This window comes from Equus asinus, chromosome 6 (genome assembly GCF_041296235.1).
Source record: "Equus asinus isolate D_3611 breed Donkey chromosome 6, EquAss-T2T_v2, whole genome shotgun sequence".
NCBI classification, from domain to species: domain Eukaryota; kingdom Metazoa; phylum Chordata; class Mammalia; order Perissodactyla; family Equidae; genus Equus; species Equus asinus.
Genome location: NC_091795.1, coordinates 6218814 through 6242494, shown reverse-complemented (window position 1 = coordinate 6242494; position 23681 = coordinate 6218814). Strand labels below are relative to the sequence as shown.

The window sequence follows — 23681 nt, the reverse complement described above, 5'->3', positions numbered from 1 at the left end:
TTTTGTAAATTATTCAAAAATATACTAGGCGTAAGAGAGCATTCATACAGCATGCAGGTTTTGTTTTCATAATTAGAGGTGCAGTGTTCAAAGCAATTTACATCTTTCTCTTAGTGTTCTAACTAGGACTGAATATCCTGCAATGTCTGTATGTTTATGCTTGTGTTACTGTTTGGTTAAAGTATCTGTTAAATATAGAAACTGTAGGCTGAAAAATGATGAGATATTTTCTCTATCAATAACTCACCTTAAAGCTGAAGTTGAATATTGACACCCTTAATATAAAACTGTCACCATTTGCAAGAGTCATTTTTGATCATGCCAGAATTTTGGGTTCAGATTATTTTAATGTAAGTGTTTTATGTTCCTTCTACTTTCTTATACATTAAATACTTGTTTAAAAAAGAAGCTAATAATGTATTGTATTAGTTGTGGCAGAATTATGGGTTTTAACTGTTTTTCTCTAAGGACTGACTTTCACTATTACTTGGTATAATGTATCATTCTTATAATGGTTATCTTAGAACTGTGTGTTTTGTTTTGTTTTTACTAATGGCATAGTCCTTTAACATAACATAGACAATTTTGATGCCATTTAATCTGCTGCATTTGAATATGAAATTTATAAATTCAGAGATGTTTTTGTACATGTATGGTGCCTAAGATGTAAAATCTGACTATAATGTCTTCTGTATTTTATTTAATCCTAGTTTCTGAATTCTTCCAGTTACTCTATTTTCTTTAGAATCATCCATAATAATAGCAGGAGTATGACATTGAGAGATTAAATGATAAAAGTAAAATTTTATTTGAAACCACAAAATCTGATTTACCTCTTTGAAAAATTTTTTTTTAACTGTTCATTTCTGTTTTAGAGAACACCTGGAAATGCTGATTGACCAACTAAAAATCAAATTACAGGATACCCAAAATAACTTACAGATGAGTGTATCTGAACTTCAAACATTGCAGTCTGAACATGATGCTCTGCTAGAAAGACACAATAAGATGCTGCAGGAAACTGTGTCCAAAGAGGCGGAACTCCGGGAAAAGTAAGGTTGCTGGCAGCGCTAACAGTATTTGTACCAGGCAGCAAAGAATTGCTTTGTTGGAATTCCTCAGGAGAGCTTCTTGGGATAAATACAAATTGAAAATAAGAAATAGATATTTCTAAAGGCTTGGTAGCTTTGCTTTTTCTACCTCGACGCTCCTCCTTTTGGTTGTTTTTATACTTAGGTTCTTTAAGAACAATTAATTTTGTCTGCTCATCCAGGATTCTGTCTCTCCTGTGGCCTTCATAGCCAGGATGTTTCTTTAAAAAAACACTACTTTCCAACATGTGTCACACTCCAAGCATTATTCTTTCTCTCTAAAGGAAAACATTCAAACACATGCTGACTGAAAACGAATATGCAGCTTACCTGTGCAGCTCTGTCTTCAACTTGGCATATCCTTACACTCTTGTTAATCGCACCAGGAGTACTGGCAGAATAAATAGATTTTGTGAACAATGAACTTTGAATTCCTGTGATAAAGAAATGGAGTGGTAATAATAGTTGTATCTTAGACTGAGGAAAAGAATTCTTCGTTGATCATCTTTCATCAAGGATGTTGGGATACTTTACATATCTCAAGTATGCTTATAATACCTGCCTAATCTTATGCTAATCTTAAAAGTGAATGCACTTTGCTTGGTTTTTTTAATCTTTTATCACTGTGATTTATGTATGTTGATCATGTAAATCACAAGTTTCAGGGGCCGGCCGAGTGGCATAATGGTTAAGTTTGCTTACTCCTCTTCAACGGCCTGGGGTGCACAGGCCCAGATCCCAGGTGTGGACTACACCATGCTTATCAAGCCCTGCTATGGCAGACGTCCCATATATAAAGTAGAGGAAGATGAGCACAGATGTTAGCTCAGGGCCAGTCTTCCTCAGAAAAAAAAAAGTTTTTCAGGGAAGGTCTGCCAATTTTCTAACTGCCTATCACCAGGGTTTACCATAAGATTAGCTTATATATAGTGATGCTTACTTGCTGTTTACATCAGAAATTTTCAACATTTATTCTTTACTCTGAAAAAGTTCTTGTAATTTATATTGCTAACACAAATGCGGTGCAAACGATGCCTCTGGAGTCATTGATTAATTCAGTCAATGTTTTTTGAGCTTCTACTCTGTGCTGATCACTCTTCTAAGTGCTGGAAACTGTTCACAGCATTTTAGATATTTTTAGGGGTCTCCCTCCCTCTTTCAGAAATATTAAAAACTAGGTATTGTTGCTTTCTGTGCCCTAGTATGAAGAAATAGCCTTTTCTTTATATATTCTCTTCTTTTTCAAATATCTTAATATTCATACTTTCTCTGTATGAGATTGTAAAAATAGCTCCAAAGGAATGATTAGGCTGACTAGCCAATATCTACATTGCCAGAGGACCCAGCCAATGTAAACACCCCAATATCAGCTGGGAGAGAAGGGTAAACTTCTGTTATCACAGTTGTTCCCGTTCAGGCTTCTAGCTGTCAAGTAGGTAAAGTCAGAAGTGTCATCGATACCTCCTGAAAACTGGAAGCCTTACCCTAGCTCTAAAATGTAGCTTTTGTCTTCCTTAGAACATTGTGACTGCTGACGGTTCTTCCTTGACTTTCTTGGTAGATGTTGTTTGGACAGAACGCTTGTAGAAAAATACAGATTTGAAGGGTAGCACATACACTAGCATTCTCTAAACTCACAGTATGAACTTGGAAGTTAAGATGCCTCTTCTGAAACATGTGGTGTTTTTATTGCATGTCTCCCTTTAGCCACTAAATCTTGTTTTAAAACCTTCTGTGGTGTGCATATGTGTAGCAACATAGAAAAAAGATCTTGGAAAGCTACATGCTAAACCGTTAACGTTTGCCCCTGGAATTGAGATTTTAAACTGCAGAGGATGGGTGTGATAAAAGAGAGCTCTGGTTTTTTTCTGTGATTGGTTTCACATTGTTTGAATTTTTATGAGAGTGTATTTGTGGATCCCTTTCATAAAAAGAAAATGTATTTTTTTTACTAAAGCCCAGCATATAAAACATCAACACTACAAGTGAACCATTAAAAGTAGTGGTTCCAAAATTGTAGGTCTCCTGGCTAGTTTCGAGCTGACTACATAAAAATCAATGGAAAACTGCTGAAAGTAGGCAATTCTGAGGCCCACCTTTGGAAATTCTGACTCAGTGGCTCTAGGATGAGAACTAGATGTCTACATTTTTAACAAGATGGCCCAGTGATTCTGATGTGCAGCGGGATTCAGAAATAGCTATAATAAACCAAGTCTTTCTGTTTCCAAATTTCTTGTTAATTGGCTCAAAAAACTTTTCTTTAAGGCTTTCTTTATGAATCTAAAGAAAGTGTTCTCTTTCATGTGTTCAGGGTAATAGAGAAAAGATGAATTAATCTCATATGAGCTACTACATAAGATAACCTGAAGAAGAGGACTAATTTAAAGTATAATTATTTTATGCTCTAAATATAGCCCTATTTTCTTTTTTTTTCCTTTCTGCTTTTTCTCCCCAAATCTCCTCAGGACATAGTTATATGTTTTTAGTTGTGGGTCCTTCTAATTGTGGCACGTGGGATACCACCTCATTGTGGCCTGACGAGTGGTGTCATGTCCACACCCAGGATCCGAACCAGCAAAACCCTGGGCCGCCGCAGCAGAGCGCATGAACTTAACCACTCGGCCACGGGGCAAGCCCCCAGCCCTATTTTCTAATAAACTATGAAAGAAGTTCCTCATTCGAACTATGAAACACAGAAAACGCTTTGAACTAGATGACAGCCAGTGTCATTTTTCCCCAAGTTGTTACACAACTAGTACCATTATAGATGCATAGGGAGAAGTTAATTCATACATTTAGTAGATGTCTCAGGGCTAAGTTTTGCAGAACCCCGATGAGAAAGGCTGCGTTACCATCTAAAATTGAAAGATCTCATACGAAGTAAGTTCCTCTCACTCTTCAGGTTGTGTTCAATACAATCAGAGAATATGATGATGAAGTCTGAACATGCACAGACTGTGAGTCAACTGACGTCTCAAAATGAGGTCCTTCGCAGCGGCTTCCGAGATCAAGTGCGACATTTGCAGGAAGAGCACAGAAAGACAGTGGAAACTTTGCAGCAGCAGCTCTCCAAGCTGGAAGCTCAGCTTTTCCAGCTTAAGAGTGAATCAGCCACAAGAAGTATGTATGTATGCATGGAAACATTAGTTGTTCACATTGTCATGTGTTTGTCACTTAAATACATTCTTCACATATTCATAAGAAAATAGAAAATTTACTAGGTGACACCAGTGTCAATTCTGTGATTAATGAATTTTGGATTTGCTTACTGAGAAGATATTTGAACTATCTGAAGCCTTGATTATATTTACAGCAGCCTATATAACCACTTAGAATACTGATTTTCATGTATTTGTTACCCTCTATGTAGTGAATATTTCCTTTTCTCTGACTCAGACATTCTCTGTCCATCTCATGACATGCATCCAAATTTCAGTATTCAGTGAATTTCTTTGGTATTCTCCACTGTTAGTTATCAAATATATCTTTTTTTTAGTAGAAACATTAGAGAGAGAGATGCTTAAAAACACTCAGGCAGCACTGAACTTTTAAGATTGCTTGGCCACTATAACTTCTTCCCTTTCAGATTTCTAATTAATTGGAGTTTTAGTGCAGCCACACCCAATATCTTCCATTCTGCTTCCTGGGAGAAGTGGGGACGTCAGCCAGGATAAGGCGGCTACATTTTACTGTTAATATCAACTTAATACAGTCATGCGTTGCTTAACGACGGGGATATATTCTGAGAAATGCGTTGTTAGGTGATTTTTGTTGTGCGAACGTCATAGAGTCCTGAAGGGGAACAAAATTTGCAACCCTAAAATGTATCTCTCTAACTTAAGGATTATTTTAGGCTGATCGTTTTTAAGAAACAAAAGGCTCAGGAAGTTTTTCTTGTTACCTCCCCCTTAACTGCCTAAAAGAATCCAGTTAAAAAGCCTGTCTCAGGAAGCAAGCTGTCACCTTAGCATAACATGAACTGGGTGGTAGACAGGGAGGAACCTAGAAAAGCCTGTTTCTTGAGCTCCCTCTGTGTTGTTCTGTTTCTCTGTGGGCAAACAAACACTAGTTTTCAAACATTTGCTCCTTTTCACCTACTGTAAATTGCCTTCCTTCCCTTTGGAGTCCCTGACTCTCCCTACCCTCAACGTCTTCTTTTGTCTTTAGCTGAAGATGATATGTAAGGTGAGGGCTTTGGCCATTTTGGTGAGTTGCTTGGTTTTCCTGGGTTTGTCCCATGTATACGTGCTATTAAACTCTTTATTTTCCTGTTAATCCACCTCATGTCAATTTAATTCTTATACCACCCAGAAGAATCTAGAAGGGTAGAGGAAAATTTCCTCCTCCCCTATTACACAAGTCTTACACAAGTAAGTACATCTTACACAAGTGTAGATGGTGGAGCCTGTTACACACCTAGGCTGTATGGTACCAATCTTATGGGACCACTGTCATGTATGTAGTTCATCTTTGACTGAAATGTCATTATGCAGTGCATGACTGTACTGTTTCTCGTGGAAAATGTTGTCATCAGGGCATTGGCAGCTATGGGGCATTTGTAAGGGTCAGAAACCAGCTTCAAGAAAATTCAGCATGTGCCAAGAGTCATCAGAGGAAGTAACCAATCAGAGAAACACTGGTTGCACAAGGGATTGTAACCTAGGAATCAGCAGTGGAATAAGCAGTTAGCAAAACATCAGAAACCCAGGAAAATGCTTCAACAAAGGCAGCCCGAGGGCTAATGTTTGAAAGAAAAGAGGAGGCAACTTCATGGAATGGAAAATAAATGAAGTTTGAAGTTAAAAGATTTGAGTTAGAATTCTGGTCCCTAACCCAGCTATAAGACCTTGGTCAAAGTTATTTAACTTCTCTGACCTTCAGATTTCTTGAGATTAATAAAGTAATGTGTTTGAAAGTATCTTATAAATCTTACAGTTCTATGCAAGTGTTTATAATCAGCAAGCAAGAAAGACTTGCGGAGGAATTATAGTAGATAAGTTCCCTGCCCTGGATTCTAGGCTCTTCTTGCCTGAACACTGAAGACATGAGCAGGCAGCAACAGGAACCAGCAGAGCGAAGACCTAAGGGCAGTGACCAACAAGGACGTCTGCCGAGCAGGCTGCAGCAGGAGTGTTGTGCCCGAGAGGAGGCAGCTATCTGAAATACCTAATCCTCAAAAATAGCTAGAATCTAGTCTTAGAGTTTTACCAATATTTAGCAACAGTATAACCCTCTATATTGTTCTAATAATTTAATCTTGCGAGTAGCAATTAGTTTATAGAAATGACTTAAGTGATTAAAAGTTCAATAGCTAAATTTTTAGGGCTCTTTAGAAATTCTTTCTTTATACACCTTTTACTGGTCATTTAGTTATTCAAATTCCCTACCATATTATTTGACATCCCTAGAATCATTTTAATTTTATTGTGTATCTCTGTTAATGCTGAATCCATGTTTTGAACAATCTCATACTTAATCTTTAAAAAAAAAAAATTTATAGGCCCAGCCTCTTCCCACCAACCTTTGAAGAATCTGCGAGAAAGGAGAAACACAGACCTTCCCCTTTTGGATATGCATACTGTAACTCGGGAGGATGGTGAAGGAATGGAAACAACGGATACTGAGTCTGTATCTTCCGCCAGCACTCACACACAGTCTTTAGACCAGCTTCTTAATTCTCCTGAAACTAAACTTGGTATGATTCTCTGTTTAAATATGTTTTTCTTATTTAATTCTGCTGTTTTGTCTGTTAATATTACTCTTATTTATAAATGCTTTTTTGAGCTATTCTAATAAAATTTCTTTCCGTCTTCCATCCCTTGTTTCAAATGGAAAATCTTTCCTACAGAACGGAACAACTTTTTTTTAATTAAAACACTAGTCCTGCCCTAAGCTTGAGCCAGAAGTAAATGGTTGGAAGTTCTATAGTGGTATTAGAAAGTAGGATAAACTATTCTCTCACTCTTCTAAGAAACTGATAATTTTAGTTTATTCCTCTTGATGAAATAGTAGTGCTAAATTTGCCTTATTAAATTTAGAGAAGTTTTGATATGTTTTATTCTATCTATAATGAATGTTAATGTTCATAAGTCAAGGGGAATCCCTTTGTCATCTTTCTGAAGTCTCGGGATCTGGAGAGAGGACTGTTCGTGTGTAGTCATGATTGTGGTGTGGGTAGAAACTGCAGTCCTGGTTCCTTCAGGCGAAGTTAATAGTGATGAGATAGAGGCATCATGATGGACTGACAACAGACTCCAGAAACACACTTGGCTTTGTGGTTTCTGCCAGAATTACTTGTTGACTTTGAGCCTGTTCCCTCATTTGTAAAATGTGAATAATATGACCTACCCACCTTACATAAAACTCTTATGAGAGTCTTATGATATAAGTGATCAGTAAATGTTAATTCTTCCCTTGTTTATAAGTAAAATGACGTATGCTCTTGGGACATGAATGGATAGAGGAAGATAAGTAATGAAACTAGTAAAATGGTCTATAAATGTAGGCCTAACAAATTCCAGAACCAGAGCTCATAGATCTCGTATTCAGTTAGATTGTAATTGAGACAGATTCTGTCTTATTTGTGTTACATTCAACATGTAACCTTTTAATTGAGAAGAGAATGGACCTGTATAATGTTGCAGAGTGAAATATCTATACTTAGACACTTTTCTTATTTACAATCTTCATCCGTAAACTCTGATTTTGAAAATTAATTATTGGAACAACATCTTGCAGAGCCTCCTTTATGGCATGCTGAATTTACCAAAGAAGAATTGGTTCAGAAGCTCAGTTCCACTACAAAAAGTGCCGATCACTTAAATGGACTGCTTCGGGAAACAGAAGCAACCAATGCAATCCTCATGGAGCAAATTAAGGTAAGGTCAAAAAACTGCCACCAGGAAAATACCCGGCACCAATTCGATTTTGTTGATCCTCTACACAACACACACACACCCTCCAAAGGTTTTTTATTGTTGTTTGTAATGGGTTTTTTTTTAACATTTTATTTATTTATTTTTCCTCCTTCTCCCCAAATCCCCCCAGCACGTAGTTGTATATTTTTAGTTGTGGGTCCTTCTAGTTATGGCATGTGGGACACTGCCTCAGGGTGGCCTGATGAGTGCTGCCATGTCCATGCCCAGGATCCAAACTGGTAAAACCCTGGGCCGCCAAAGCAGAGGGCGTGAGCTTAACCACTTGGCCATGGGGCCAGCCCTGCCCCCTAAGTTTAAAAATTCACACATCAGGCACATCCATAACATTTTGATTCTTTACGATATTACATTTCTGAAATTGAGAAATATTAATTGCTTTTATGTGTTGTGTGAAGACTGTTTTCACTCCTACTTTTTCTAAGAAACTATAATAGACTTAGAAATTAGACTGATGTTCACAAGTCACTGTTCTACACATGCTTAAATAAAACTTAAATAAATATGGATCCTTAAATTCTAAAGATAAACCATGGGACACTTCTAATTCAAATCATTCAGCTGATATTTATGGCACTAACCCACTTATCACAGATTGTAGGTGGAGATGGCAAAGTGTCACAGGAAGTTTTCCCTATTCAAATTCCACACTAGAAACTTGTAGGAAAAAGGCAGATCGTAGAGCAGTTGAGGATTGTACAAGTGAGATATTTCCACTCTGGCTTGCTGATGAGTGACCTCTCTAAATGTAGTCATACTACATACTGAGCAGTCCTCGTGAGCCTGGCCCAGGGCTCCATGTGTATTACCGTGATTAACCCTCGTCACTGGGGGAGAGAACAATTGAAGCTGATAAATGGTGGAGCAGAATCCAAGTTCCTGTCTCTCTGAAAAGCACCTGCTTCTACCCTATGCCGTGCCCCCCCAGGTAGATTGTCCTACTTCTGTGCAGGCCACCACCTGTCCTTGTCAGATTAATTTTTTAATGCTGAGTTATCCCTTTATTTACAGTAAATTGTATATATCATGACATCCCACCTCTAAATATTTTAGTAAACATCTCTATAAAATAACATTTTCCCTCATAGTCAAAACATTATCACATCTAACAAATCATCAATTAGCCCAATAAACCTAAGTGACTACTCAAATGTTGTATTTCCGTAAGCTTACATTCTCACATGATTTCTTAGACCTCATCATCACTTTTTTAAATGACTGCTAACTTTCCTGGACTAACCTAAAATGATAAAATATGACAATATTTTTTTTGTTTGTTTCAACCCAGAAATCTTCCTCAAAGACTAACATTCTGCCATCTTTTTCATGTCATCTGGTCCCCATTTTCTGGTAGTATTTTAGATTGTCTTACATTCCCGAATTTTCACTCTCTCCTGGACTCGACTTTTCTTTTGGTTACGTCCTGTTCATCATGTAAACATAATTCCACCGGACATCTCAACAGCCTAGGGGTCTAGGCACAAGGCAGGGAGGAGATCAGTGGTGGATGCTGAAGTTTCCTTCAGCCCGTGCTTTCAAACGCTAGCTCACCCTCCTCACAGCGTGTCTGTATCCCAGAGCCCTGAGCCCACTGCTTCACTTTCTGTAGAGAGTAGAAGGTGGAGGGAGCATCATGCTGTCAACCTTTGTAGCCTTTCATCAGTCCTCATTTTCAGCCCCAGTTTCTGTGATACTCTGTCCTTCCGAGGCTGGGGCTTCTTGCTACTTCTGTGGATGCATCATTGTCTTCTCTTGTCAGTGGTCCTTGGGAAGATGCTGGATGAGTCACTTCTACTTCATCTGCTTCCTGACTTCTAGGAGTTTCTTGCTGTTTTCATCTACTTTTTTCTCCTTTCCTAGTCTCTCCTTTATTGTCATTTTTGGGGCATTTCAGGAATAAGAGGAGAAAAGTGCAAGTGTTAAGTCTGCCAGGTTTAACCAGAAGCTCCTACAACCCATTTTCAACTCATTTCTCTTACACCAGCTTCTCAAAAGTGAAATAAGAAGATTGGAAAGAAATCAGGAACGAGAGAAGTCTGTAGCTAACCTGGAGTACTTGAAGAACGTCCTGCTACAGTTCATTTTCCTGAAACCAGGGAGTGAGAGAGAGCGGCTGCTTCCTGTTATAGACAGAATGTTGCAGCTCAGTCCTGAAGAAAAGGGGAAACTTGCTGCGATTGCTCAAGGTGGGTGAAGGAAAGTCTTACAGCTTTAGTTGTATAGCTTACATTAAATGTTGACCTCGTGGCTGAGAGTTTGTCTTTGTGTGTGTTTACAATCTTTTTTATGACACTATGACTTTAAATTGTAACTTTAAAATTTTGTTCATTTGGAAGATTTCTATCATAATGTGTAAACTCGTGACTAGATTTGAAAAGCTGACTTTTTAACATTCTGAGGCAACTACAGTACATTTATATAATTTTAACATGCAGCAAAATACAATACAATGTTGAGTTTGATCTTCCAGTTCTTTGAAAATTGGATTTGTAATCCTAGCGTTGAATTCTGTCAAAGAGTGTGGGGTTTTTTTATATCATACTTTTTTAACATGTGTTGGCTTGTTCTCTCCTACTTTCCCCCTTTGCACCTCTTCCAACCCAAATAGTCTAGAGACAACAGAGTCATATGGCTTAATGCTTGGTCCGGCTCATATCCAGCAGTCTATTTTTCCAGACATCCGCAGCTATAAAGCTGTCCTATATTTGGAGCTTAGATTTTCATGTCAAATAGGTTTAATGCTGTGATTTCATAAACTCCTTTAAGTGATTCACATACAGCTGCTGTAGTTACCTGATTCAAACTGCATCTTAAGGATCATGGTTTCATTTTTGTTTTAGTTTTAAAACATTTTTAAGCATACAGAGAGAATACTGTAATGTCCCTTGTAGCTGTCACCCATCTAACAATTTTTTAACTCATAGTCTTTTTTTGGCAGAGGTAGAGATTTTAAAGCAAATTGCACGCATCATATGATTTCCACAGTAAATAATTCAGTATGTATTGGACTCCTCTTTCATCCACACCCAGCTCATGTTCGTTGTTCCTGGGTTATCACAAATGTCTTTTTACAGTATCCCAGATAGGACTCACACATTGCGTTTGGTTTATGTTCCTTAAGCTTTGTTTTATTTTTGTTGTCTATAGCAATTCCATGTTCCTTTTTGTAATATGTCATTTATTAGTTAAAGAAACTGGTTATTTGTACTATAGAAGTTATATTCTGGATCTGGCACTTCGACAACGTTTAACTTGTTCTAATATTGCCTATAAATAGGAAGTTAGATCTCTGATTAGATCCAGGTGCAATCGGGTGGGATGGGAGACAAAAATACCTTATAGGTAGTATTGTGTACTTTCTAAGACATCATAAGAATGTCTAGTTGTCTCACTTGTGATTAATTTACCTCATCATGTTGGTGTTCTTTAACATGATGCTCTATCCCCAATACTAACTAAACTGATAGATCTAGAGAGTGTTCCTCAAAGTCGAGGGGGTATCAGAATTATCTAGCGCAATTATTAAAACTCAAATTGCCAGACCCCATCCCAGTTCTGATTCAGTAGATTTAGGGTAGGACCCAAGAGTTTGCATTTTTAACAAGTTCCCAAGTGATGCTAATGCTCTGGGGACCTGGTCTGGTGACCATACCTTGAGAACCCCTGATCTAGAGAATTGATATGATTCACATTTAATTCTTTTTTTTTGCAGAAATACTTTATAAGTAGTGCTGATAGTTTCTTTGAATGTGCTTTCTAACACTACATCTTCCCAGTGATGATGGAGAAATGTTCTTGACACAGATAGTAATCTCAGTTCTGCTAATTGTAGGGTACATTACCTTAGCCACAATAACATTTTTGTCACAAGATCAAAAATAATACATTATGTACATTTTTAGTAATATAGTTATGCTAAATTGTAAACTTTTATATATTACTTTTTATTTTTTCTACTAAAGGTAAAACTATTTTTTTTATTATAAAATTAACCAAGACTGTATGGGTTTCGTTTTTCTTTTTTTCCTTTTTTATTGCGGTAACATTGGTTTATAACATTATATAAATTTCAGGTGTACATAGTTATATATTTCGATTTCTGTGTAGATTACATTATGTTCACCACCCAGAGACTAACTACACTCCATTGCCACACACATGTGCCTAATCACTCCTTTCCTCCTCCTCCTCTTTCCCCCTCTTCCCCTTGGGTAACTACCAATGCAATCTCTGTTTCTCTGTAATTGTCGTTGTTTTTATCTTCTACCTGTGAGTGAGATCATATGGTACTTGACTTTCTTCCTCTGACTTATTTCACTTAGCATAATACTCTCAAGGTCCATCCATTTTGTCACAAATGGCTGGATTTCTTCATTTCTTAGGGCTGAGTAGTAGTCCATTGTGTATATATATATCACATCTTTATCCATTTGTCCTTTGAACCTAGGTTGCTTCCAAGTCTTGACTATTGTGAATAATGCTGCAGTGAACATAGGGGTGCATGTATCTTTACACATTCGTGTTTTCATGTTCGTTGGATAAACACCAAGCAGTGGAATAGCTGGATCATATGGTAGATCTATTCTTAAGTTTTTGAGGAATCTCCATACTGTTTTCCATAGTGGCTGCAGCAGTTTGCACTCTCACCAGCAGTATGTGAGGGTTCCCTCCTCTCCACAGCCTCTCCAACACTTGTTGTTTCCTGTCTTGTTAATTATGGCTCTTCTGACAGAAGTGAGGTGATATCTCATTGTAGTTTTGATTTGCGTTTCTCTGATAATTACTGATGTTGAACATCTTTTGATGTGCCTGTTGGTTGTCTGTGGCCAACAGAAAAGGATGATTAGGCACATGTGTGTGGTGATGGATTGTAGTCTTTGGGTGGTGAACATGATGTAATCTACACAGAAATCTTCTTGGGAGAAATCTCTGTTCAGGTCTTTTGCCCATTTTTTAATTGGGTTGTTAGTTTTTTTGTTGTTGAGATATATGAGTTCTTTGTATATTTTGGGTGTTAACCCCTTATCAGATACATGGTTTGCAAATATCTTCTGCCAATTTTTAGGTTGTCTTTTCATCTTACTGATGGTTTCCTTTGCTGTGCAGAAGCTTTTTAGTTTGATGTAGTCCCATTTTTTAAATTTTTTCTCTTGCCTGGTCACACATGGAACTTGAAAATATGCTGCTAAGACCAATGTTGAACAGCATACTGCCTGTGTTTTCTTCTAGAAGTTTAATGGTTTAAGGCCTTACATTCAAGTCTTTAATGCATTTTGAGTTAATTTGTGTATATGGAGTGAGATAATGGTCTACTTTCACTCTTTGGCACGTGGCTGACCAGTTTTCCCAACACCATTTATTAAAGAGACTTTCCTTTCTCCATTGTATGTTCTTGGCTCCCTTGTTGAAAATTAACTATCCATAGATGTGCTGGTTTATTTCTGGGCTCTCAATTCTATTCCATTGATCTGTGTGTCTGTGTCTGTGCCAGTACCATGCCGTTTTGGTTACTATAGCTTTGTAGTATATTTTGAAATCAGGGAGTGTGAAACCTCCAGCTTTGTTCTTTTTTCTCAGGATTCCTTTGGAAATTTGAGGTCTTTTGTTGTTCCATATAAATTTTAGGATTCTTTCTTGTATTTCTGTGGAAAATGTTGCAACTTTGATAGAGATTGTATTGAATATTTAGATTGCTTTAGGAAGTATGGACATTTTAACTATGTTAATTCTTCCAGTCCAAGAGCACAGAATATCTTTCCATTTGTTTCTTTCAACAATGTTTTATCATTTTTGGTGTACAGATCTTTCACCTCTCTGGTTAAATTTATTCCTAGGTATTTTATTATTTTTGTTGCAATTGTAAATGAGATTGTATTCTTAATTTCTCTTTCTGGTACTTCATTGTTAGTGTATAGAAACGCAACTGATTTTTGTATGTTGATTTTGTATCCTATAACTTGACCATATTCATTTGTTATTTCTAAAAGTTTTTGGGTGATTATTTTGGGTTTTCAATCTGTAAAATCATGTCATCTGCAAGTAGTGACAGTTTCACTTCTTCCTTTCCAATTTGGATCCCTTTTGTTTCTTTTTCTTGCCTGATTGCTCCGGCTAGGACTTCCAATACTATGTTAAATAAGTGTAGTGAAAGTGGGCATCCTTGTCTGGTTCCTGTTCTTAGAGGGATAGCTTTTTTTTCTGCATTGAGAATGATATTAGCTGTGGGTTAGTCATATATGGCCTTTATTATGTGGAAGTATTTTCCTTCTGTACCCACTTTATTCCAAGTTTTTATCATGAATGGATTTTGGATCTTGTCAGATGTTTTCTCTGCATCTGTTGAGATGATCATGTGGTTTTTGTTTGTCATTTTGTTAATATGATGTATCACATTGATTTGTGGATGTTGAACCATCCCTGCATCCCTGCAATAAGTCCCACTTGATCATGGTGTATGATCTTTTTAATATATTGTTGTATTCGATTGGTAGTATTTTGTTGAGGATTTTTACATCAGTGTTCATCAGTGATATTGTCTTGTAATTTTCTTTTTTCGTGTTGTCTTGTCTGGTTTTGGTATCAGGATAATGTTGGCTTCATAGAATGAGTTAGGAAACTTCCCCTCCTCTTCAATTTTTTGGAAGAGTTTGAGAAGGTAGAAGGAAGAGTTTGGTAGAATTCACCAGGAAAGCCATCTGGTCCTGGACTTTTATTTTTGGATAAGTTTTTGATTACTGTTTCGATCTCCTTACTGGTGATTGAACTATTCAAATTCTCCATTTCTTCTTGATTCAGTTTTAGAATGTTGAATGGTTCAACGAATTTATCCATTTCTTCTAGATTATCCAATTTGTTGGCTTATAGCTTTTCATAGTATTCTGTTGTAATCTTTTGTATTTCTGAGGTGTCTGTTGTAATTTCTCCACTTTCATTTCTGATTTTATTTATTTGAGCCTTCTCTCTTTTTGTCTTGGGTGAGTCTAGCTAAAGATTTGTCAATTTTATTTATCTTTTCAAAGAGCCAGCTCTTGGTTTCATTGATTTTTTTCTATTTTTTTTTTTTAGTCTCTATTTCATTTATTTCTGCTCTGATTTTTATTTCCTTCCTTCTCTTGATTTTGGGCTTTGTTTCTTATTCTTTTTCCAGTTCCTCTAGGTGCACTGTTAGGTTGTTTATTTGGGATTTTTCTTGTTTGTTGAGGTAGGTCTGAATTGCTGTAGACTCCCCTCTTAGAACTGCTTTTGCTGTATCCCATAGATTTTGGCATGTTGTATTTTCATTTTCATGTCTCCAAGTAATTTTTTATTTCTTCTTTAATTTCTTGATTGACCCAATCATTGTTCAGTAGCATTTTGTTTAATTTCTATGTATTTGTGACTTTTCTGATTTTCTTCCTGTAGTTGATTTCTAGTTTCATACCCTTGTGGTCGGAAAAGATGCTTGGTGTTATTTCAGTCTTCTGAAATTTATTGAGACTTGTTTTGTGGCCTAATATGTGATTAGTCCTGAAGAATGTTCCATGTGCATTTGAAAAGAATGTGTATTCTGCAGTTTGGGGATGGAATGTTCTATGTATGTCTACTAAGTCCATCTGATCCAATGTGTTCTTTAAGGCCAGTGTTTCCTTATTGAGCTTCTGTTTGGATGATCTATCCATTGGTGTAAGTGGAGTGTTAAAGTCCCCTACTGTTATTGTGTTACTGTCTATTTCTCCTCTTATGTCTGTTAATAATTGCTTTATATATTAGGTGCTCCTATGTTGGGTGCATAGATATTTACAAGTGTTATATTTTCTTGTTGGATTGTTCCCTTTATCATTATGTAGTGCACTTCTTTGTCTCTTGTTACAGTTTTTGTTTTAAAGTCTATTTTGTCTGATGGAAGTATTGATACCCCAGCGTTCTTTTCATTGCCATTTGCATGGAGTATCATTTTCCATCCCCTCACTTTCAGTTTGTGAGTGTCTTTAGGTCTGAAGTGTGTGTGTTGTATGCAGCATATATATGCATCTTGGTTTTTTTATCCAGTTGACCACCCTATGCTTTTTGATTGGAACATTTAGTCCATTGACATTTAAAGTAGCTATTGATAAATATGTATTTATTGTCATTTTGTTACCTTTTTTCTGGGTGTTTTAGTAGTAGTTCTCTGTCCCTTTCTTCTTCTCTTGCTCTCTTTCCTTGTCATTTGGTGGCTTTTTTTAGTATTATGTTTGGGTTCCTTTCTCTTAATTATTTGTGTATTTATTATAAGTTTCTGATGTGTGATTACCATGAGGTTCATATGTAATAATCTATGTTTATAGCAATATATATTGAGTTTATGGTCTCTTTAGTTTGACCTCTTGCTAAAACCTCTGCTCTTTTGCTCCCCTCCTCCCATATTTTATGCTTTTGATATCATATCTAACCTGTTATTTTGTTTGTGTGTGTATCCATTACCTTCTTATCATGGAAATAGGTAGTTTTAGTACTTTTGACCTCCAATTATCTTCTTAGGTGGTTGATCTGCTACCTTTACTGTATTTTTGCCTTTACCAATGATTTTATTGCCTTTTTGTGTGTGTGTGATAATTTTCTGATTCCTATTGCTGGTCTTCTCTTTCCCACTTAAATAAGTCCCTTTAGCATTTCCTGTAAAACTTGGTTCTTGGCAATAAACTCCTTTAATTTTTGCTTATCTGGGAAACTCTTTATCTCTCCTTCCATTCTGAATTATAACCTTGCCGGATAGAGTATTCTTGGTGTTAGGTTTTTTCCTTTCAACACTTTAAATATGTTGTGCCTCTCCCTTCTAGCCTGTAATTTTTCTACTGAGAAGTCAGCTGATACCCTTATCAGGTTTCCTTTATATGTCATTTGTTGCCTTTCTCTTGCAGCTTTTAGGATTCTTTCTCCTCAATTTTGGACATTTTAATTATAATTTGTCTTGGGGTGGGCTTCTTTGGGCTTGTCTTATTTGGTGCTCTCTGTGCTTCCTGTACTTGGATGTTTGTTTCCTTCCTTAGGTTAGAAAGTTTTCAGCTGTTATTTCTTCAAATACATTCTCTCCCCCTTTGTCTTTCTGTTCTCTTTCTGGGACACCTATAATACAAATGTTAGCATGCTTGATACTGTCCCAGATTTCCCTTAGATTGTTCTCATTCTTGTTAATTGTTTTTTCACTTATCTGTTCAGCTTGGGTGATTTCCTCTAGTCTTGTCCAGCTCGCTAATCCATTCTTCTGTATCATCTACTCTGCTATTGCCTCTTTAGTGAATTTTTCATTTCAAGTATCGTATTCTTTATTTCTGATTGGTTGTTTTTTATATTTTCCAATTCTTGTTGATGTTCTCACTGTGTTCATCTAATCTTCTCCCAAGATCAATGAGCATCCTTACGACTTTTTGCTTGAACTCTTTGTCAGTTAGATTGTTTATTTCTGCTTCATTTAGTTTTTCTGGTGTTTTGTGCTGTTCTCTTACTTGGAACATATTCCTTTGCCTCCTCATTTTGCTGCTTTCTCTGTGCTTATATCTGTGTATTAGGTGGTTCAGCTGTGTCTCCTGATCTTGGAGAAGTTGGTTTATGTAGAGTGTGCTTCCCTCTTGTCACCATTCCAAATGTTCCAGGAGTGACCCCTGTGTGGGCTCTGTGTGTCCTTCTGTGGCAACAGAGCTGCTCTTGCTGCAGCTGCACAGGAAGGCTAGTCTGTCTCCCTGGCCGGCTGGTTGTAATGCTCAGTTGCATGTGGCTGTTCTGGACCCTTCAGTCACTTTGTTGGGTTTGGGGACCCCCAGCACAGTTGGCTATAAGGTCTAATAGCACACTCCTGCTACAGTTTTTCTGTTAAGTGAGTAGGCCCCCAGTATGGCTGGTTGCTGGGCTCAGGGGCTTACAATTGCTGTAGGCCTCTGGCCTACAAGGCTGTTGTCAGCTCTCTCATGATTGAGTGGGGCTGGCCCCAGACACAGGAGCACCCAATTGTTTCAGGCTTTGGAATGCAGGGCTGATCCCCTGTGTGGCTGTTTGTGGAGCATAGGTCTTCCGCAGCTGACAAGCCTCACAGCCCACAGGTCAACACACATTGTCAACACAGTCCTGGCCCACGCACACATCCCGGGCCCCCTGAAGCAGAGCCAGTCACTCCTCTGCAGAGGCCCCCCACACACTCCCCCAACTCCAGCACTCCTCATGCACACCCTGCCCCACAGAGGCAGAGCTACTTGCCTGCCTGCACAGGATTGAGGCACCCAGTCTATGCAGGCCAAAAAATTGCCCAAGGGCTTTCTGTTGGGTGGGGCCAGTCCCTAGTGTGGGCTACCTGTCCTGGCTGAGCTGGATTAAATCAGCACTCTGTTGGGCAGACCCCTGGGCTAACAGGCCAGGGGAAGAACTCCAGTGGCTTCTGCCAGCATCTATGTCAGCATGTCTGTACTAGGTCACAATAATGACTGCCACTAATGTCTTAGTCCCTGGAAAGGTCTCACCTCTCACTGAGATGCACCCAGAGCCTACCTGTGAGTCTCTTTTCATCCAAGGACTGTGCACCTGTCTTTCTGGTGATCTTAGGTTGCTCTCTGAGACAAGTGAATTTTTGCATGGGCCATTTAAGAGTGGTTTTTTCCACTTATGTCCAATAGTTTTTCTGGCAGTATGCCCCGTTGTCGTTAGTAGCCAGCAAAGCCAGATATTATGAGATCCGTCTTAGTTGTGCTGAGTCAAGGACGCTTGTGGCAGCCACACTCCCCTGCTCAGGTCCCCCACTCCTCCAGGGGAGACTGCATACCTTAGGATTGTTCCCGGCCAGCTGTGAAGCTCCATGGCTTGCAAAGGTGGCTTTTTTCTCTCAAGACAAGAATTTCTGCTTCTTTTGCCTAAGGCAGGACTGTCCTTTGTTGCAGAGCTTCTTTTTATCCAGTTTTCACTTCTCCATCAGGGGTAATTGTTCCAAAAATAGTTGTAACCTGGTTGTGTTGATTGGAGGAGGTGAGTTCAGAGTCTGCCTACACTGCCATCTTGACACCAACCTCTGTATTTTTAAATTAAAACATAATTTTCAGTTGAGCAATGGTATGATCTCCAAATATTTAGCATATCTAATAGTCCTCTTTTAAAATTCCAGCATGTTTTGGTTTTTGTCTGTTTGTTTGATTTTGTTTTTTTTAAGATTGGCCCTGAGCTAACATCTGCTGCCAGTCTTCTTATTTTTTTTCCTTCTTCTCCCCAAAGCCCCCTCAGTACATAGTTGTATATCCTAGTTGTAGGTCCTTCTGGTTGTGCTATGTGGGATGCCACCTCCGCATGGCTTGATGAGCAGTGTCATGTCTGCGCCCAGGATCCAAACCAGCAAAACCCTGGGCCACCGAAGCAGAGCATACGAACTTAACCACTTGGCCACAGGGCTGGTCCTCAGCATGTTTAACGTAATGTAGATGTTACCAACACTCAGGTGGCTCCTACAAATTGAAGGTCCATTGATTAAAAGATCTCAAAGAGACTAATGTAAGGGTCCCAGTAACACAGATGTCATTGATCATTCCACAGAGGATATATATAGATGTTCATTAGAAACCTAGAACTCTAAAACATGCTTTTGCTAAGTCCTATAATCGTATAGAAAAACCCCACTTATTAAGCGTAAACTAGTTTAACTTTTTTTTTTTTTTTTTTTTGCTGAGGAAGAGTCTCCCTGACCTAATATCTCTTGCTACTCTTCTTCTTTTTGCTTGAGGAAGGTTCGCCCTGAGCTAACATCTGTGCCAGTCTTCTTCTGTTTCATATGTGGGTAGCCTCCACAGCATGGCCGCCAGTGAGGACTGTAGGTCTGCGCCCGGGAACCAAACCCAGGCTGCCAAAGTGGAGCATGCTGAACTTAACCACTAGGCTACAGGGCCAGCCCCCCTAGTTTACCTTTTAAAAGTTACTCACTTCTTGTCTCTTATCTGTGTAAGCAAACAAAAGAAAACATATAAAAACTAAATTAAAAATAGTTATTGTCTGGCAGCAGATAGAGGTAGGGCTTAAGAGAGAATGATTAAACTGGAAGACATGTCAGAAGGAATTACTCAGAGTTCAGCATGGAGAAACAAAAGAACGAAAAAACAAAAGAGTGGGTAGTAGACATAGAGGATAGAATGAAGACTTTTAACTTATATTTAATAATTACAGTTCCTTAAGGAGAGGAGAGAAAAGAATGAGATAGAGACGATATTTGAAGAGAATGGCTGAAAATTTTCCAGAACTCTGAAAGATGTCCATCCACAGCTTTGAAGATCTCAGTAAAATTTGAAGTAGGATAAATAAAAGGAAGTGTCTTTTATTCACACGTGATAACACGGGTGTCTGGAAGGATAGATACTAAATTCAATGATGTTTACTTCTGGGCAGAGGAGGAATGAGGGAAAGGACATGTAATGGAAAGAGGTGTTCACTTTTCTTTAAGGTTGTAAAACTTTCAAATCATATATATTGACATACAAATCATATTAAGAAGAAAACAGTAAAGGAGACCTTTTCTGAAATTTTCTTGGAAGCCCAGAATTTTTCTGAAGTTAAGACAGGATTTATTTGTATTGATCATTAAAAAGGAAAAGAGAAACTGGAACACTCAGTATACAATGATACAACCACCTTGGAAAAGTTTGGCATTTTTTATGCAGTTAAACATCCTCACTGTAACAGAGAAATGAAAACCTATGTTCACCAAAAAAACTGCACGAATCTCGGTGGGATACTAAAAATCACTGAATTAGGCACTTGAGAAGAGTGAATTTTATGGGATGTGAATCACTTCTCAATAAATTTTTTTTAATTAAAAACCTGTGCACAATTGTTTATAGCAGCTTTATTTTAAATTGCTAAAAACTAGCAATAACTCAGATATCCTTCACTGGCGAATGAATGAACAAACTGGAACAGCCACACAGTGGAATACGACTCAGCAATAAAAGGCATCAGCTGCTGGTGCCCACAGCACATGGGTGACTCTCCCATGCATTGTGCTGAGTGGAAGACCAGCCTCGAAAGACTACGTAGATGTGATTCTGTTTATATGACTTGAAAAGGCAACACTATAAGGGCAAAAGCAGACGAGTGGTTGCAAAGGAGTGGGGAAAGGGCTGGCTTAGAAAGGATGTGAGAGAACTTTGAGGTGGTGGAAATGTGTCGTACCTTAGGTGGTACTACACCTGGAAAGGATGAATTTTACTCTAAGTAAATTATACCTCAATTAAACCTGATTTTTAAGTAATTAAACAGCTGTTTTTGGTTTATTTGGTCTAGTTTTGAGGTTTACCATAAATCTATTGGTTTTAGATTCTAAGTTAAGTTATGTAAAGGCTTCTGTTTTAAAAGAATGTAAAAAATTCCCCTTGTTGTCAAAAATCCTTAGTTGTGCTGGCGACTTTTATTTTGGAATTGTTTGATAGAGAAAGACAATTACTGAAAGTTCAAGAACGGATTCATAGCATCTAAGTATGGTGTGAGAAATTAACACTTCTTGTCTTTTTTAATTCCCCAAAGGTGAGGAAGAAAATGCTTCTCGTTCCTCTGGATGGGCCTCCTATCTGCATAGTTGGTCTGGACTTCGATAGACTGGTGGAAAAACATTATTTATTAACCAAATAGAATCCATTTGGCAAAAAAGCTTCACATATATTGCTCTCATTCCTTTGTCAAAAAGTATGTGTGCATATATTCACATCTACATATATTTGTACAATAGCTACGTCAGATATATTTTAAAGTCTCAGCATGAAGTACAAGTACGACAGCCGGAGTGTTGGTCCCAGTCCCCGGCGCTGATCTGGGGCCTCCAAGCATGCTGCCAGGGGGAGCGCCAGGGAGGACCCTCAGGACCCGCCTGTCTCTGGGCAGTACTGTGAATTTTGAAGTTAAACTAAATTTTGGTACCCTACCAAGTGGAATTTAGGCTTTTAAAATAATGTTAGAAGACTGTTTATTGCAGAGTCAAACTTGCAGATCGATTGTTATTAGTTATAAATTGTTAAAGAAAATTTGTTAATGAGACTATGAAGGAAAATGCTTTCTTGGTAATGTTGGCATGTTTATTAAGGGACTTTAAAGTAAATATGTTACAGTTGATTATGAGACTAAGTTAAAATAGGATTTAGTTAGATATTTAAAATGAACTGTTCTTTTTTCCCTGAAGTATATTATCTCAAAACTCATTATGTTGTCAGAAGGCCTGGTACTGGCTGGCATTACACTGAGTATGAATAGCTGGGACCCCACATTCCCTTGGGGTGCCTTCATGGTGTCTCCCCAGGCTCGTTATGGATCAACTACTTCTAAGCTATGAGTCTGTTTTGAGAATTCTCTCCATCTCCCCAAATAAGAATTTATCAAAACATCGACTATATTACTCAGCGTTGTATCTAGGTGTGAAACTGGTGCTTCCGTGTTTGAGCAGATAATGTCGTTCCATACACTTTCCATCAGGGGGCATCTTAGAAAGATGCCTGAGAGACCAGAGCCACGTTCTCACAGTCCTTGTGAGTAAGTCTGGGGGTGATATTCCTTTGATGCCTCTGAGTATATTTTATTGACTAGATCAAAATTGTGTTCTTAAATCGTAAATTTGAGAGTTCTATTTTTAATATTTCTTTGTTAAAAAAATGGCTGCACAGTATGTTCTATGAAGTTCTCTTAAGCCTTCTAATTTATACTCTCATTTGAAGTCTCAGCTGGTGAACTGACTTTGTACTTTGGTGACTCAGAACACGGTTTCCAATTTAACTGAAATTTGCTGCTGACATGTTGAGTTTGTTCTTTAAAGAATATCTCATGTCTCTGTCTTTGCTCCTGTTTTAGAAGAACAGACCTAACTAGTGAATGTATTAATGGAAATGCATCTATTTCAGAGCTGACTTTAAAAGTTTAGTTTTTTTACTTTATAAACTGTGAAGATGAGTATGCCAGCAGCATACAGGCTACCTACAATAGTATTTAAATACATTTCGTTTTCTCTTTAAGTCCAAGCCTTTTTGAAGTCTGTATAAACTTGGTTTGAAATGTAGTGTCTACCTATGAATGTAATAACAAAAATGCCTTTTTGCATGATAAAAAATTATTACTTTGATTACAAAAGGAATATTCTTTCATGGTTTCGGCAACGAGAGGAAATGTAATAATTATTTTAATATTTCTATTAAATTTGTTTAACTGTGTATTATATTTTTATGCATCATCTTTTTCTGTTAGACACTGTTTGGGGTTTTAAATTAGTTTATGACTTTGAATTGCAAATTCCTTTGCTACTATCTTTAGGCCTCCAGGATGTAGAATATCAGTTTCTTGAGAGAACATAGCTTGACTTTTGGTCTGTGATGGTATATGGACTGTGGTACCTGCCATGCCTGACCTCCACCTTCCAACTAAATCTGGAAACCACGCTCAGCCTTTCCTTGGGCACTGCTCAAGTTCCAGCCTCCCCTGTGATGTAAGGCGTCTCTTGTATACCGTGAGCTTTACTTATGCTCCAAACCGTATAAGGTGGAGAATTATATTCGTTTAAACAAATTTTGGCGGAAGTGTAACTGAACTGCTTACCAGCAAAGCCAAGACTTGCTAAAGGCATACGGTGCTTTGTGTTCTTTTTAAACTGCATGTTAGCTGATGATGTATCTGGAGATCCGTAGTAAGGAGGAGTGTG

General features: G+C 37.9%; 1 protein-coding gene across 3 annotated transcripts in view; it reads left to right on the top strand.

Moving 5' to 3' along the window:
- Positions 1-23196, top strand: part of GCC2 (GRIP and coiled-coil domain containing 2) — a 53800-nt gene extending 30604 nt beyond the window's left edge. Inside the window, exons 18-23 of one of the 3 annotated variants that reach the window (XR_011503803.1) lie at positions 876-1052; positions 3994-4215; positions 6592-6786; positions 7830-7969; positions 10011-10212; positions 21530-23196. Coding sequence is in view for 2 of the 3 variants with exons in the window: in XM_014829939.3 (XP_014685425.3) it covers positions 876-1052; positions 3994-4211; positions 6592-6786; positions 7830-7969; positions 10011-10212; positions 21530-21600 (1003 nt within the window). In the remaining variant the exon portion in view is untranslated. Of the gene's footprint in view, positions 1-875; positions 1053-1375; positions 1616-3993; positions 4216-6591; positions 6787-7829; positions 7970-10010; positions 10213-21529 lie in introns of those variants that run through there. The other 2 variants (XM_014829939.3, XM_070511513.1) reach the window with 2 other exon arrangements.
- Positions 23197-23681: the final 485 nt, after the last annotated feature.